At 42.0% G+C, this 17,462-nt stretch overlaps 1 protein-coding gene across 2 annotated transcripts in view; it reads right to left on the reverse strand.

Moving 5' to 3' along the window:
- The window catches only part of LOC146812212 (protein-glutamine gamma-glutamyltransferase E-like), a 240,122-nt gene that overhangs the window by 45,370 nt on the left and 177,290 nt on the right, over positions 1 to 17,462 (reverse strand). For both annotated transcript variants that reach the window (XM_085619243.1, XM_085619242.1), the window contains exon 11: positions 13,680 to 13,837. In XM_085619243.1, the coding sequence (XP_085475369.1) occupies positions 13,680 to 13,837 (158 nt within the window). The remainder of the gene's footprint in view (positions 1 to 13,679; positions 13,838 to 17,462) is intronic.

A 17,462-nucleotide genomic window follows, 5' to 3' on the forward strand; every position in this document is an offset into this window, starting at 1 on the left:
CCCTGACATTACTTTTGGGAGTATGGGGCTCTACTGTTTCCCAAACGTGGAATAAGTAGGTGTTTGCTGGACAGATTTTGTGGAGTTGACAGATTAGGAGGCTCCTTTTACTTTTGCAAGATTCTATAATCTATATATTTTAATATTTTTTATTCTAGGTTTACAGCCCACATTAATATGTCTACAGGACTGAGGATGAACTTGGATAACACAGGCGTAACGGTGGTGGTTGGAAGGCATGGTCTCTAGTCCATTGCCTTTTGAATGGTTGAGGAGCAAAGCTGTCCTTTATCAGTTCTTCAATTTCGAACCTTGCTCATATGTTTTGCTGCTGAGCTCTCACTAGCAGCCCATATAAATCCAGCATTACTTGTGTTTTTCTCACTTGAAAATACATCACAAATTGGATCCAGCTTTGACAAGAATGGGTGGAGTTTCCTCTGTAAATGTTATCCTAAATGTCCCCCACAATTATGGTGATGCCTTTTATCCTGGCTCACCCAGACACTTGTTTAAATGCTCCAGTTTATCCAAATTGAGCATTTCCCACTGGTCATGACTGAATGTACATTTGGGTCCATTTCTGCATCAAAGAGACTGCTGGAGCACATCAGTCTACATTTGGCATGTGACTTCTTCTTGTCATTATTTTATGTTCTAGTTTCATCTCCCCTAAATGATAATTAGGCAATGCTAACACCCATTTCTCAATACATAGTAAATTGCCTTAGAAGGAAATAGCTAATCATTAGGTGATTATACACAATGTTAGTACTTTTCCTGCTGAGTGTGATGCCCATCCTTTCATGAGTAAGGGGGGTACATTTAGGGCTTTCCAAAATGATGATAATTATTGGATTTGCAGTGCATGCTTGTGTGTTTGAGTAGATATTTCAGTGACAGAGACTTTCCATTAAGGTTCTGTCTTTCATTTCATTACAAAACACATTTCTCATAGCCAGCAACTGTATTCACTCTTAACAAATCTGCACAAAGCCTTCTTAAATTCATAAAATGTTATTTCAGAACTTAAACATGTTTGTATGACAATTCTGAGCGCAACCTTGAGGGGGGTGGGGGGCTTCCTCAAAAGTGTTTTTCAAATTATCTACACGTAGACATTGATTGAGAACTAATAACAAATGGATGGGCGAGATTGAACTTGGGAAAAGTCAGCATGTAGTAAGATAATAATGCTAAGTGTCTGCTTCATTAAAGTTGTACGAACCCCCTTTTTCTTTTCTTGAAAAATCCCCCTACTAAGGCTACAGTATGTGTGTATATATTGTTTGTCACACGCAGGTTTGGTGCAGTTTGTTTTGAGCCAGAGCTCTATCCCTGCGGTGCTTGTTATCTTTGGCATGAGATGCCTTCCATTTCCTTTCTGGTGTGGAAAAGTCATGGTGTTTCTGAATCTGGTCAACATCCTCTGGAAATAAAGGGAGCAAGCTACAGTATTATGAAACTGATTTGAATGCAATGGGCAGCAATCATGTTGTGGCGGTCTACCTACATATTAATATCCCAACACAATCATTGAGTTAATCTATAGGAAACAACTGTTTGAATGTCTTAGAGATCATGATGAAAGCAGCAATCTCTAAAAGTGGTCCAAAATATATTACTATGCCCCCCTGTGACCTTGAGGAGAAAAAGGAAGAACAAATACATTTTTGCTACTGTAGAAAAATACCAATTTTTCTCTGATCAACTCCAATATATTTGGACTCATGCTACTTGTTTTATTGACTCTGGGCACTGGGACTCTCCTAACTAGGCCCAGGGGCATGTACTCTGACCACTAAGAAATGATGAAATTGTCTATACTCCTACTTTGCTTATTTAACTTACCTGTAAGTCCCTAGTATATGGTGCAAAGTATACCCAGGACCTGTAAGTTAAATATCACTAGTGGATTGGAGCAACATTGTGCGATTCACTACAGACACAGTGAACACATGACTACAGGCCTATCACTGTAACCTGTCGCTGCAGTTTAAAAACTGCAAATGTGACGTGCCAAAAAATGTTTTTGACAGGCTTAACTGCCCGTAAGGTAGGGTAAATGGGATTTACAAGTAGGACATGTGGAAGTTTAATGTTGAAATGTCCTTACAGTGAGAAGGCCCCACAATCCATTTTCACTGTAATAGGTTTAGCTGTTCCATAAGAAAGCATTAGGATACAAAATTAAGCTTACTAATGTTATCTTGGCCTAGGAAACAGCTACAAATTTCATTCTTGACATTTTAAAATATTTATGATAAGCCCAAATGGTAGTCGGGTTTGTCATAAATATTTTAGAAATGGTACTTTTAGAAAGTTATGTTTTCACTGCCTAAAGCCTCTATAAAGCCCCTTTGCATGGGCTTCCAGCTGTCGCCCAGGTGCTGAATAGAATCCTTGGTGAGGTATAAACTTGCTCCCAGAGCTGGGACAAAGGCTTTGGGTCTGGGGAGGTGTTCAGTATCTCTGGCAGGACGACAATCTGGGCTGTTTCAGGAAATTGTTTAACTTCGAAGTGGTCTACCCAGTCAAAGATTAATATTAGTTGACACCTTGGCAGAGCCTCCTTTGTCCACCAACCCCACTGGGAGAGGAACTGTTCCCAGAACTAGTTTGTATTGACCACAGGGGAGGGGTTGCATATTTCCCTGTCCACACCACTGGGGTGGGCACAAGAATTCTGCACAGGAGAAGAAAGGTTCTGCCATATTGATTTTAAGTAAAGGGCGCACTGTGGGGATGTTTGCCATAGGGCACACAGGAACTGCTGCAAAAGTGGGTATGGTTACCCTTGCAATAATTTACCCTATTGGTTAGGAAGGGGCCAGGAGTCATCCCTCACCCACAGGCTAGGGCCAGGCTTAAAAGTGGTATCATGGTCACCATTTCCAGAAAACTACTGGACCTGTGGAAGACAGAAGAAAGATTGCACCTGCTGTTGAGACCTGCAATGAAATCTGATAGGCTACACCTGCTCCCACTTGCATCGAGGACAAAGCAGTGGACTCCCACAATCAGTTGGCTGATCTACTGTTAAGTAACACGGACACAACAAACTGCTGGAACCCTTTTCCTGAAGTGTCCAGCTGACCAGTTCGAACTTGTCCAGTCCTGGGACCCTGCTGGTAGAAACAGAAGAATTCAATAGAAGACTTCTATTTCAGAGACTAAACCAGAAGGTAAAACTTGTGGTCGGATCGAACCTTGGGGCACATCTACAAGCCCCTATTGCCACCACAATGTCACTTTTAGTAACATTGTGATGGCAAGAGGAATTTTGCCTTATTTACAAAGCAGTGTTTAAGCCACTTAAAGTGGCTTAATGCTGCCTTGTCAGGAAGGCCCCCTTTTATGCTGTATTTAGAGTGAAAGGGGAGAGCAATAGGTGTTGTGTGGGCGTTCAAACCAGATCTGTGACTGGGGGTGAGTGTCTGGAAAGTTTCAGTGCTCCGTCCATCATCTCCTTGTGTATGCTTTGTTCGCCCTAAGTTGGCAGGGTATGCCCAGACGTGGGTCCCTTGCTCACTTTGCCACTGGATTCAAGCTAGTCTGGCTGATGAGAGCTGTTAACCCAAAACCAGTCCCAGGATGCGTGTTTCTGGTCCAGGGAAGATATGGCTTGGCAGTTCGGGCTGGACTGTTCCCATGAGGCACAGCGTCAGGACTGATTTGCATATAACAGTGTCTGAACTGGGGTGGCGAAGTCAGCTAAAGAACGATGATGAATTCATCCCAGATCTTTGACTGGGGGTGAGTGTCTGGAAAGTTTCAGCGCTCTGTCCACCATCTCCCTGTGTTTGCTTCATTCCACCGCAACACCCATTGATTTTGATGCTGCTCCCTATTTACAAGGGCAGCGTAAATAGGAGGCAGCGTCAAAATTAAGACCAAGGAAAACCTGTTCTTAAATAGGCGAAACAAGGAGAAATGCTTTATTTCTTCTCGTTTTTGCTGTTTCCATGTGTGCTGCCTTGTGCAGCACACATAAAAACAGCAAATTGCCTATGATTGTTTATGTGCAGGATGGTCCTCCTTCCTGCACATAAGCAATCATTTTTTTTAAATACTGTTTTACAACTTCTATGTGTGCTGCATTAAGAAGCACACATAGAAGTTACAAAACAGCATTTCAAGATTGTTTATGTACAGGAAGGGGGACCTTCCTCCACATAAACAATCTTCCCCTGAACATAGGCACCCTTGCACAAGCGTTGGCGCTAGGCAGATGAAGTTATTGCCAGCGCAGGGGGAAACGCAGAGGTACACCATATTCTTGTGAATATGGTGCAGCCCTGCGTTTCTAAAGTGACGGAGCGTATCGCTAGCCTTCTAGACTTAACAACAAGCTCCGCCACTTTCTTTGTAAATACGCCCCCTGGTTTCTCTATCCAACTCATGCTCCATTGTGGTTGGCCTTATTTCGCAACAAAGTACCAGTTACGCACAACTAGATGACCACGGTTGGCGCTTAAAGTTTTTCATGCTATTTTCATTTAAAATTTAAAAAATTCATAACTCAGTTTACTTTTACTGGATTTTTTGTTACTTTGCTGTCATTTTCTCTAATAAATTATTTTCTAGTTTTATAACTTGGAGTTGGATTTTTATTTTGTTGTGTTTTCTACTTTTTAACTGTTTTAATACTTCTCAATGCTTTTCTCATTTTCTCAAGTTAAGCCTGTCTACTCTTTCCCATAGCTACAAGTTGTCGCTTAAAGTTTTTCATGCTATTTTCATTTAAAATTTAAAATATTCATAACTCAGTTTACTTTTACTGGATTTTTTGTTACTTTGGTGTCATTTTCTCTAATAAATTATTTTCTAGTTTTATAACTTGGAGTTGGATTTTTATTTTGTTGTGTTTTCTACTTTTTAACTGTTTTAATACTTCTCAATGCTTTTCTCATTTTCTCAAGTTAAGCCTGTCTACTCTTTGCCATAGCTACGAGGGGTTGAGCTCAGGTTTAAATTACTGAAACATTTACTGGACATAACAAGAATAATGACATTAATACTAGCGGTGGACTCCAATCCACCCCAACTAATAATATACTTTCTCACACCTAAATGTTGACTTTGGACCTTATTTAGTGTCTGGCAGAGGAAATACTTCATCACATACTTGGCAGATGTCTTGCAGACTGTATAACAAGTGCATTACAGACTATGGCGCTTGTAATACGGGGCCAAGATATCCATCCTGTTGTGCCAGATATCTCATCTGCCAAACTCTAAATAAGGCCCTAAATTTGGGAACTTTTGTTGATAATATGGCGAGTTTGGTAGATAATAAATTGTCTATCACAGCCAGCCCATGGAATTCAAGACACTTCTGGTGGCTTTACATTTTTAACTCATGTCCACTAATGACTTTGCCCTAGCGTTTACTCATTGTTGCAAGAAGCCCAGCACCTTAAGACTGCTTAATCAGCAAAATGTGCTATATACATTTTTATACTCAAGCATTACTCATACAAACATCTGCCTTCAAATATGCGCTCCATTGATAGTAATAGAAATGAACAGACTGAATTGTTTTGGGGTCCAGTCCCTTGAAAATTGAGCCTTAGCCAAAATCCAAATCATAGTGTTAAGGTGATGCCTTAAAACCATACAGCAATAAACACTGCTTTGTGCTGCTAATGACCATTCAGCACTGGGCATGTATTGTTGTACAGCTGGCTCTAGGTCACACACAGCGAAAAACGCTTGAAATCAGAGGTACCAGGAGAATTTTCTGCAGACAAGTTATTTACTTCTCGACATGGTCACTTTTTCCGGTTTTAGTTTCCACTCTTTGTGAAGCTGACTGACCTTTCATATATTATATGTTATGTATGTAGGTCAGCTGTAGGATGGTGTTTACCAAATCCTTGGTCTACAGGTACTGTTGAGAAGCTCAAATGTAGAAACAATGGTGGTTGGGTTTCCAAATGGAGGACTCCATTGGGAGGGCGGGACATCTGACCCTTTCCTTGTTCTGAGTAAATGTGGATGATATAGGCTCTTTTGAACATCGGGCTAACTCTCACATCAAACACTTGCATATTTTTCTACTGCACACAATTCGATCTACCAAAGAAATGTGTTGCAAAGCCCTTTTCCTGTGTATCCATCGTTGCCTGTTGCCATGCATTTGAGTTTTTCAGTCACCCTGCCCCTTCTTCTCTGTTTTTCAAGCCCTGTACCTCCTTATCCTTTCCGCTCACGGCAGATGTGGCTCTGGAGCCTGCATCTCATTATCAGGTGCTTATGAGATCTGGGAGAACCATGAGACTTGTCGTTTTTAGAATATTTTTGCGAAGAGCTACATTTATAGAGCTTTTCAGAAGGCCATGCAATCCTGCATTGACCTTAAAGTGGGGTAAATTGGTGTGAGAAGAGCATTCCATAAGCCCATCATCAGCAAGGAGTAGCAGCTGCTTATCATTTTATATGTGTCAAATGCCTGGCTTTATCTAGTTGTACATATGTGTTGGTATTTAGACGGTCTGTTCTTGATGAATTCTTGGCCTCTGTTCTCATTGTGCATAACATACAGCCTTGAGCATGACTTACGGGATAAACAGAATTTACTGTTCAATCAATCAATCAAAGACCTTTATTCGAATTACTTGAATTCATAAAAGTACAGACATAAAAACAATTCATCATTGCAATATACACAACACAATAGCTGTAAAAAGTTATAAGGAACTAAAACAACAATCTTTCAGGGATTTTCCATCATATTGCGTACACGGATTATTAATCTTAAAAAGGTACCAGTGCGAAAAATCAGTTCCTCAGAGTCCAGGGAGAGTAACATTTGACGAGACTCCACAAGGGAGAGGGGTCTGTGTTTTCTAAAATAGGGTGTTAAAAACCAGTTAATATATTTTAAATAAAATTTGCAGAAGAATAAAAAATGTAAGTCATTCTGTTTGCTGGTGCCATCACAGGGGCAAGGGTTACGTTCAGTAGTAGAATTGTAACCCAAGGGGAAACCCAACATGAATTTTATGGAACCTGCCCTTAATCGAAATAACAAAGACCTCTCCCAACTAGTCATAGGAAGAGTAAGATAAAGTGGGAGAGGTTGCCTGGGCAGCTCATTCTCAATGTATCTGGTAACCGTAGGTTTCGGTATTTCCCTTTCCAACCGTTCTGCCTCAAAAAGTGCATATAGTGCTTGTTTGACCTCTACCTTGTCTTGACATCCAATTCTGGATGGATCTACAAAGAGATCTCCTTTGTTCACGGCACTTAATGATTTTGAAACTCCAGCTAGCCATGGGATTAAGAGCCCGTGATCACATTTGAGACAGTCTTTAATTATGTCTTGTGTTAGGGAGGCTGCATTATTCCTCCAAATTCTCAACCAGAATAGAGCTGGTCTGCTTCTGATGAAATCACAGATGTAAGGGAGGTTTAGTTCTTTGTGACAGATAAATTCAGAGGACGAGATTGGGGCACCCAAAACTTTTCTACAAAAACGTGTCTCTTCTTGTTGGATGCCGGGATTTTTAGCAGTAGCCCAAACTTCAGCCCCATAGGTGGCAGCAGGAACACACTGTAATTTAAAAAATTTTAAAATAGCACTGGTTGCACCTAATTTCTTAGGGCGTGGGAGACTCAGTATTGAGTTGATGGCCTTCGAGAACTTACTCGTGGCGTGGGCAGAATGCCCACTCCACGAGTTGTTCGCAGCGAAAGCCACCCCTAAATATATAAAGGAATTTACAGAGTCGAGTTTATCAGACCCGATATGGATGGTGTTAAGTTTCCGTTTACCAGGTCCGCATGACATAACAAAAGATTTTTTAAAGTTCACGCGCAGATCTAGGCCTTCCATATGATGTACGAAATTTTCCACAAGCACACGGAGGGCATTAGGGGTGCGGCCCATAAGGACCGCATCGTCTGCGTATAATAGGACTGGCAAGGGGTGCCCCTGGACAATTGGGACATCTCTAGTTACTTGTTTTAAAGCCTTTGCTATGCCATTAATATAAATGATAAACAACAAGGGTGCTAAAACGCACCCCTGTCTGACCCCCCTACCAATTTTTATAGCACCAGAAACTTCACCTCCCGACCCAATCCTGACTTGTGCCCTGAGATCAGTATGGAGGTGCGCCAAGAAGTGTACTAAGGGCTCGTCCAGTCCATAACTAAGAAGCATGGACCACAATTTTGATCTGTTTACCAAGTCAAATGCAGATGAAAGATCCATAAAAGCGAGGTATATAGGGGAAGATCGGGCAACGGTATACTTATCAATTATTAATTTTAAATTCAAGCATTGCTCGACCGTGCCCACCCAACTCCTGAATCCCATCTGACATGGATCCAATAGGTCAGAATCTTCAGCCCACTCTACCACCCTGTTATAGATAACTCGCCCGAGTATTTTTAAAGTATTGTCCAGAAGCGAGATTGGTCGGTAGTTTGCTGGGTCTGACCTATCGCCCTTTTTGTAGATTGGAACAATAATACTAAGAGACCACGTCTTGGGGATGGGCGCTCTTGACAAACTATTAAAAACATTATATAAGATTGGTGCCCATAGATCTGAGCTATGTTTTATGATGTCTATAGGTAGGCCATCCGGTCCAGGGGCCTTGTTACCAAGGCTCTCCCTGACAGCTAACGCCACCTCGGAAAGATCAAACCGTAGGTCTCGCAGCTGTCTCAAATCCGGGGTAATTATTTCCTCAATGGGAGCAGCATAAATATTGGAGAAGTGGGCTTCCCAGGTAGAACCAATTATATTGCAGCCGATAGGGGATAAGTTTTTACCCATATCGCGCATTTTCCTAACAGCGGACCAAAATTGCCCACTGCTCTTCAAATTAGCACTATCAACCAGGGACTCCCACTGTTCCATCAAAAGTGCCGCCTTCCTTTCAGCTATTTTTTGTTTATAAAATTTCCTGGCTGTTTGTACCTCCGCTGTGTTCCTTGGCTTGATGGTTAGTGCCCTGCGTAATTCCCTATTTGCCATAGAGCAAGCCGAATCAAACCATCTTGGGTCCTTCGTCTTAGTGGGTGGGGGGACTAACAAATAATTTTTAATTGCCACACATAGTTTACCGAAATCTGTAACTATTCTGTGGCAATCCCCATCCCTTGATAAACAAGAGTTTACCAATGCTAGGTGATCGTTTTTTACGCGATCAAGTAGGGCTTCACAGTCGATTCCCCTCCATTTAAGACGGAGACCGTCACCCGATGGCATGATGTCTCTCGCGCCGTTAAATTTGGCATATACTGGGCTAGGGCCCAAATACAAGGTGACTGTAAGGGGATTGTGATCTCCATATAAGGTCTCTACCACATTTGAGTCAGTAACACAGTCTGTTAGGTGGGGGGATGTAAAAATGAAGTCAATCGTCGATTTTGAATCTCTCCCTCTAAACGTGGGGGCGCGGATCAACCTTGAGGATTGGCTTGCTTCCATAACATTACTGAGAATGTGTTCATTTAAAATCTTAACAAGCTCAATTCCTCTACGATCTGCTAAATCGGGACAACTTTTGTCCTCTGATCGATATTTTCCTGAGATTTTTGCATTAAAATCACCCCCAATAAGGATCCCTGACTTCTCGCCTGGGCCTATATTCATGTTCGTTTCAAGGTGTACCAATAAATTAGAAAGTGCTGCGTAGTTCCTATTTGGTGTCGAATTAAAATCATTGTTATAAAAATTGATTAAATAAATCATGGTCTTTCGTTTATATTCGAGAACCTGAATGTTTGGGTTCCCGAATGATAGGTCCTTAAAAGTACCACCAGCCAATATCCTGATCCCAATAAAAAGTCCTCCCATTGCTCGACCATGAGCGGGCTTAGAAGCAGGCACACTAAAACAATGATAGCCCTCTAGGTACACATTCCCTATAGCCCAAGTCTCTTGAAACATAATGATGTCTTTGCCGTCCAATAGCTGGACCCACTGAGGGTCAGACAGTCTTGATTCAATGCCTGCAACGTTCCAGCTAAGGATAGACAGATCATAGCCGCTTGGGCTGCCTAGATGCTTATCACTGGTAGTCTGCCTGTGGTTAGTTTGTAGCATTAATGTTACGCCCTGACATACAACTGGGGATTTGACAGTGGGAGGCTGTGTGGCCATAGGTTGAGGTGTGATGGTGTTTGTAGGGTCTAAGGGTTCCTCAATTACAACGCTAGCCTCTACATATTCATTAATCCTAACACTTTCCCCCAGTCAATCAAGTTCCTCTAGGTTTGAAAAAGCATGTTCGAATCGATTGTATGTTGGAACATTAAACATATACCTCCTCTCAAGCTCATCCGGGTGAATATTTTGGTTGGTCGCTACATAGGGCCTCTCCCTAAGAATGTGCTGAGGTGCGGCTACGAAGGGGGGGTAGGACATTTGATGTACAGATGGTGCAGTCACATTACTCAACAAAAAGCCATTTCTAGTGTCGGGATATTGGCCCTGGTGGTAACATCGATGATTATTTCTAAAATCGATATTAGTGTCCTGGCGATGTCCTAAAGAATAAGTCCCCAGGCTAGGATTCGGATTTATTAAATGCCTATGAAAATACCCAAGGGGAAGAAGGGTGGTATTATAATCCCAGTGGGAGGGCTGTGGGGCTTTGGCTAATGTGCATTGGGCCCATAGAGGGGACTTAAAATTTATGATTATACAGTCCCCTTCGAACTTTTTCCTTAAGGGGCCCACCCACCCCACTCTTTGGGTATGGATAATCTCTCCAGCACCATCCATTGGAAATTGGCAGTGTCTGGATAGCCAATGGAGGGTTCTGTTTTTTAGGCTAACAAAATTTTCCTCTTGATCTTTCCTTAGCTTGGGGACATTAGCTAAAACCAGTACATAGGGGCCGCACTCTGGAGGTAGACTGATGCGGGCCGGAATGAGCTTGGCGGTGGTCAATATAGACTGGTCCGACTTATGTAAGGAATGAGAAGGGACAGGTCGGCCGTCAGTGTTGGTTTGACCAAGGTGTGCCATGTTACTTATTGGGTCAGTTTGAGCCGTCTCTATGGGGGTGGCAGCCTTAGGGGGTATTGGTTTGGGTGCCCGTTTGGCATGGTGTTCTACAGGTGATAGGCTTTTACTTGTACTAGGTTTAGAGGGGAACAAGGGGGCACTCTTATTAGTTTTGTTAGCCGTTTTGGGCCGGTTTGTTTGTACGTCATCAACGATGGTACTCGCCCCTGAAGAAGGCAAGATTTCTATAAGATGCCCTGAGCTTAATTTAGATACATGATCAATCAATACATTCATCCTTTTTTCAATATTTGATACATGTAAATTCCGAGGGCCCAAAAGAGTAGATATCAATGTCTCCAGTCTCCCCCAAAATCCCTGAGCCCCTGACACTGTATTAATTTCTATGATAGAGCAGTCCATCCTACTAAGTAAGCCGTCCTGTTTGGCTTTGTCTGGTTCTACGGGAACGGCAGACCTCCGTGATTGGCTATTCCCACCTTTCTGTTTGTTTAGTGCGGGCTCGATATTTTTCCGCTTACTCTTAGCTTTTAGCCTCCTCGCTTTCTGACCCCTTGTTTGTATTGGTCCACTAGGGGTTTTGTCTCCACCTGAGTCCAAAGCATCAGAGTCATGACATAGATCGATCCCTTCTGTGTGAGTCAGATTGGCTGCTGGGGATGGCAAAAAGTCTGTGCCCCTATTTAGGCTTGGATTGGACATAATAGGAGTTGATGATAACCTAGTGTCCGTGGGCAAATGATCATGGGACGGTGTGTTTCCATTTGCATGGTTCTCTTTAGTGACTGTGCCCGGGAGCCCGGCATAAGATGTAGCAAGTAGTGAGTCGAGGGATTTTTCAAAAGAGTTATCATGTTGCATAAATAGGGGCAGGCTGGGTGGGAGCGAAAGGCGTCTTTCAGTGTTTTGTATAGCCGTAGCAACAACCCCTATTGTTTTTTGCAACATTTTGTCTATGGCCGTTAAACTTGGCAAAGGGGTAGTAGGTACTGTTTGTTGTTTGGGCTTACCCGGTCTTCTGGGTGCAGCTGAAGTCTTTTTCCCCATGCTGTATGTCGGTGCAGATGGCCAGTAGTTATTTCACGGCTAAATAGATGCCCCTTGGCCGGCGATGATAAAGGGGGGGGCCCTGCCCTGCCTCTTCCTGGCGATGACGGGCAAGGACCGGCCCGCCCTTGGCCCGGGCTTCGCCCGGGCGCGGCCCGCGCGCGTCCCGCGCTGCGGTGGTGCTTGGGGCCTGAAGTAGGGCCCGGGCGCTGCAAGATGCCGTGTGCAGTGCGCGCCGGGCGCTAAGGCCGCTGGGTAGTGTAGTTTTTGGCCTGAGCCGTTCCCCTCACGGCGTGGACGCAGGCAGAGACCAAGGCAAAGGTGGCGGGGCTTAACAACCCCCACAGAATTTACTGTTAGTTTTGGAGCATGGGGGACAAGTGGTCACTAGGTGAGATTATGAAACTATCACGGTCTTCCCATAGGAATGCCCAGAATTCTTATGATTAATGTATTTGCAAAGTCACCCTATGGACATCAATTTGTGATGTCAGTTTTATAGGGAATGCACATGATGTTTTGTTGAAAAATGTTGTAGCAGAAACTATGGTTGTTGCATGTTTTGGTGGGAGTGAAGAAGCAGATTCTCAAAATGTAGAAATCAAGAGGGATTTCAATGTTGCCCAGTTGATTTGATGCTTTTATCCAAACATAAACAAATGCAGGACAGAGAAGGGCAAATGAGTGTGCTTTTTTGTATATCGGTGTTGTTTTTCATGTCTCTGATTGTATATGTTTTCTATGTAGATCTTTCTTTATAGATATAGTTTTATATGCACTTACATTGTTGCCGGCAAGTCTAGTATTATCTATTCATTTATCTGTGTGAAAATATGGTAGGTTGGTTATTCTTATTCTATGACTGAACATATGATTTGCACTTTGAGGTTGTATCTAAGTCTAATAAAATATATTAAAAAACTAGTGTTTTGGGAGATGTCTTGAATTTTGCTGATGGAGAGGTGTGGCTTTTTTGCATTTCCTGAGAGAATAAGTATGCAGTGGCAGCTGGTACAGTACGGGGGTGGCAGGTGTTTGACTGTAAGAAACATTAAATCACTTACCTGATTGCTGCGTCTCTCCACTGTCTCTCCCACGCCGTGTCTCCTCCGCTCATCTTCCAGGAAGCACCCAGGCTCCCCTGAGCCAATCTCAATGCTGCAATGCAGCGTTGTGAATGGTAAAAACCCAGACTCCCCTGAGCCAATCACAACGCTGCAATGTAGCATTGCGATAGGTCTGAGTGCCATGGTTCGGCGCTCAGGCAGGGAATGGGAGCCTGGGCATGTTCTCCACCAAGGCTGTAAGGCAGCCTGGGTGGAGAATATGCAAAGTGCGTGTGACGTTTTGTCCGGCCAAAGATGGCGAGCCAAAGCAATATGCACACTTTAGAGTGCAGCAACCATTCTTTACGTCAGGGGAGCCAAGCCCAGCTCCGCAATAACCTGACAATACTAAAAATAAAATGAGAGTAACTTATGTTATTATCATTTTATTTTTTATTTTACACTGCTCATGAGCAGTGGGGTGACGCTCCTCTGCTTTTGCCGAGGAGCCGCCACTGTAAATATGGAGTAGCCAGAGCCAATAAACAACGGCTTGCTTCTCATGCTTTTCATATATCAGAAAATGTCCTTACCTTGATAGAGATGGGTGGGCTATTGAGAACAATATCCTGCTCCACAAGCAGTTTTTTACCCTGCTCGTCCTCACACAGAGCTGAGACCTTAATCATGTTGTCTTCAGTCAAGGCGTTTTCATACTGACAGTAGGAGATCTTCAGTGGGATCTGTTTCTCTGAAAATGCAGAAGACACAGCATGGAGAAAAAACAAAGAATTATGAGAAATTATCTTTCTCTGGAGTTTAGTGATTAAAATCTAAAGTTCTGGATTGCATTCCAAATGACATGGTATGGCTGCTATCTACTAAGATTTTTTTAATGGATTTTTAATTATTTGGTAGTTTTATTTGGCATGTGCTAAGCTTACGGGCATCAAGTGCTTTAAATAAAAACGTACCAAAAATATGTAGACAATATAATAAGTGACACAAAAGATCAATACAGTAGTCACTACAGAAGTATGCAGACAGGAGCCCTAGAAGGAAATCAGGGGAACAGCCAAACAATTCCAATCTCAGTCTAAAGGTAATCTAGAGAGAGGAAGGCAGAACATTATATCCTGCCAAGCAGCATTGCTGCTGTGGATCCCGGGCCACAGATCACATCCTGAAATATGCATATAAACAGCTCATGAGATCCAACGATATTGCTGGCTCATGTTACTATACAAGAAACATTTTACCTTCACATGCACCATACACAAGACTGAAATTGCCTTACTGGACCTTACCATGAAGAAGGTAAACTCTACACAAACCTCTATAGAAAGCCCACAGAGAGGAACACTCTCTTGGCTTACAATAGTAGTCACCATAGGGCCCTATGTGATGGTCTATCATATGGCCAATTTCTGCGCCTACACAGAAATTGTATCCATAAACAGGATTATTTCAGAGAGGTCTTCATTTTACGAGACAGACTGGTGGTAAGGGGCTATCCCAAAAGAATAGAGACGAATTCCCTCAAATGTGCCTGGTACTGCTCAAGAGAAAAACTACTAATTCCACAAAAAAAGACCCCTCTTGATAAAATGATTTGTGCAACTAAATTCTGCACCCAAACAAACAAAATTCAAAACTTGATTAAAAAAAATTGCCGCTTAATTGAGAGTATAGACCTCTCTCTGCAAGCCCCCAAGTTTAAGCGTGGGAAAAATATCAAAGACCATTTGGTCTATTCGTCAATGCAATGCCACAATACCACTAGAATAAGAACTCTTGAAACCATCTGAGGCCTACCCCAACTGAAAGGACACTTCCATTGTGGTAACTGTATTGCATGTACTCTTTCCTTTGACACAAAGTTCTTTGAACATGGAAATCTCAAACATGAACTTTATTTCGTTTCTAATTGCACTTCACGCAATGTAGTATACTGCATTTGTGGCTTGTCCTATATTGGACAAACATCTCAACCCATCAAAACCAGGATCTGCCAACATCGGAGCAGAATACGTTGTGCAGTGCCCAATGCATCCATGGTGGCACATTTCACAAAACAACCCATACTTTGGAGATCTCAAATGGCAAGTGACTGATGTGGCAGTTGCAACATTACCCAGAGTCTGCAAAAAAAGGAGTGCAAATACATGGAACATTGCAACTCCATTTAGGAATGGCACCGTTTTTCAACAACTCTTTGCCTTTTCAATTTTGTTTTTTTTAACTCTCCTTCTAGAAAATGACCATATACAGATATGCACTATTATTGTCAATACAATTTTTTTTTTACTATTTGGTTTTATCGCCACTATAAATGTTGATGCATTAATGTTTACTTGGCGTGGCACAATTTGTATGCATTAATATATTCCTTTTTCTTGTCTTATCCTTCCCTCTTTATATGCTCCTCCATTCTTACTGAGCCATGCACTTTCCACCATGCTTTATAATTAACTGCCAACTTGGTGGTCTTTTATTCATTAGGAGGGCAGAATCTCTGTCAGAAGGATGGAGTAATTTACTACGTTGCCCTGGTGGAGAAATGAGACATTCGCCTATAATAAACTCAGGCTCTCAATACCAGTTGCAACAACTGGAAATTCCCCTTTCCTCTTTTAAAGGAGGACACAAAATTAGAGCCATGTTGGTCCGTATTAGGCCATTTAAACCCACTCACACTCTGGGGTCTTCCCCTAGTAACAGGCCACTACAAGTAAGAGATGTACTATATGCCCCTTCACTACGACAACCAAAGTAGTAGACTTAGGGACGTGGGTGGCACGGGAAATCAGGACACTCATGAATTGTAACACAGATAACATGATCTATATGATCACCTTCCTTTGCGACCTACACTATATAGGCAAGACTTCCAGGGAAAGTTGAAAACACACATGGGAGCAGAACCCTGAACTCCAAGATTCAAGACACTCCAAAATGTAGATCACCCCAAATTTACCTCTAGCGGTTCTGCTCTGGGGTTGGTCTTGTGCTACAAGGCACCCTCCTGAACACTGAACCCAACATTATCTTAGCAGAGTAGTAAATACATAAGTTGGTCCACTCAATAACTGAGTTCTTGATCAAGGGGAAATTATAAGAGTTTTATTACAAAACCTCAAAAGTCAGACAATATAGAAGAAATGTTAAAACCATAAAGGCTGAAATGCAAACTCCCAAATAAATAACAAAATCGATAAGAAGACCGACAGCATCATTAGGATAAAAGGAAAGTCTTCTTGATCACCCATAAAATCAAGGGGTTTTATACACCATACTTGCATACAGAATTAGAAGAAAATGCAGTCTCAGCATTGCATTTTCAAAGAGAACAATTGGTCAAATCAGAGAATAACGCATCGCTAAAAATTTAGAACACTAACCCACTTCTATTTAGATGTCGAGCAGCTTCCACACTGTTGCTATCCGGAGATGTGCACAAAAATATGAAACATGGCAAACAATAACACAAGTTCTACAGCGAAAGGACCTTGGACATTTGCAAACATTAGTAACAAGAGGAAGTTCATTCACAACACATGCACACTAAGGGGAAAAAACATGATATAATCTTTGCTTAGCTGAGCCTGTCTGAAAGAAGAAGATGCGCAGGTGGCTAAGATGGGAGGAGGATTGAGCAGGAGTGAGAGGGACAGCCTCATAGTAACATCCATGTTAACTAATATGGGGTTTCGTGGAAATGTGGCACAGCTAGATTACATTAATAAACACAAATCAGTAAGTCATATTACACTTGTTTCAATTGTAACATTATTAATTCAACATAGCTGCTGAAATACATTTTTGCACTAATTTTACACTTTACTTAACAAGAATCACTTCCGTGTGCAGCCATTTTTGATTTGGTCATTGCACGGTTAGTGCTCTAGTGTTTTTGGGAGCCAGTGAGAGAGAAACAGGATGGCTATTTAGTAAAGGCGGCAGCACAGCTGCATACTTATAGAGGATTGTTTAACCACGGAGCCTGAATTTGTATTTTTCAGTAATATATATGACTATGTGTCTACCAGCCACTAGGAGCAAGATGCCTGCTCTGCTGTGTGTAAATGCAACACATTGAAATGGAAGAAAATTAAACTGAAGATTTAGCTTTATGTTTATATGGATTTCATAAAACTCATTTTTTAAATGTTCTCCCATTTCAAAGCATTGCATTTACAAACAGTAGGCATCTTGCATCCAATGGCCTGTAGATGCGGTGCCATATTTATAACATAAAATTACAGCCTTTGGTTTCAATGGGAGGAATTTAAAGTGAGGATACATGCTTCACAAAATATTAGAACATTATTGGAGTAATTGAAAGTAGATTAAAACAATGACTGAATGTTTCATAG

Source organism: Triturus cristatus, chromosome 7, assembly GCF_964204655.1.
Source record: "Triturus cristatus chromosome 7, aTriCri1.1, whole genome shotgun sequence".
NCBI lineage: Eukaryota > Metazoa > Chordata > Amphibia > Caudata > Salamandridae > Triturus > Triturus cristatus.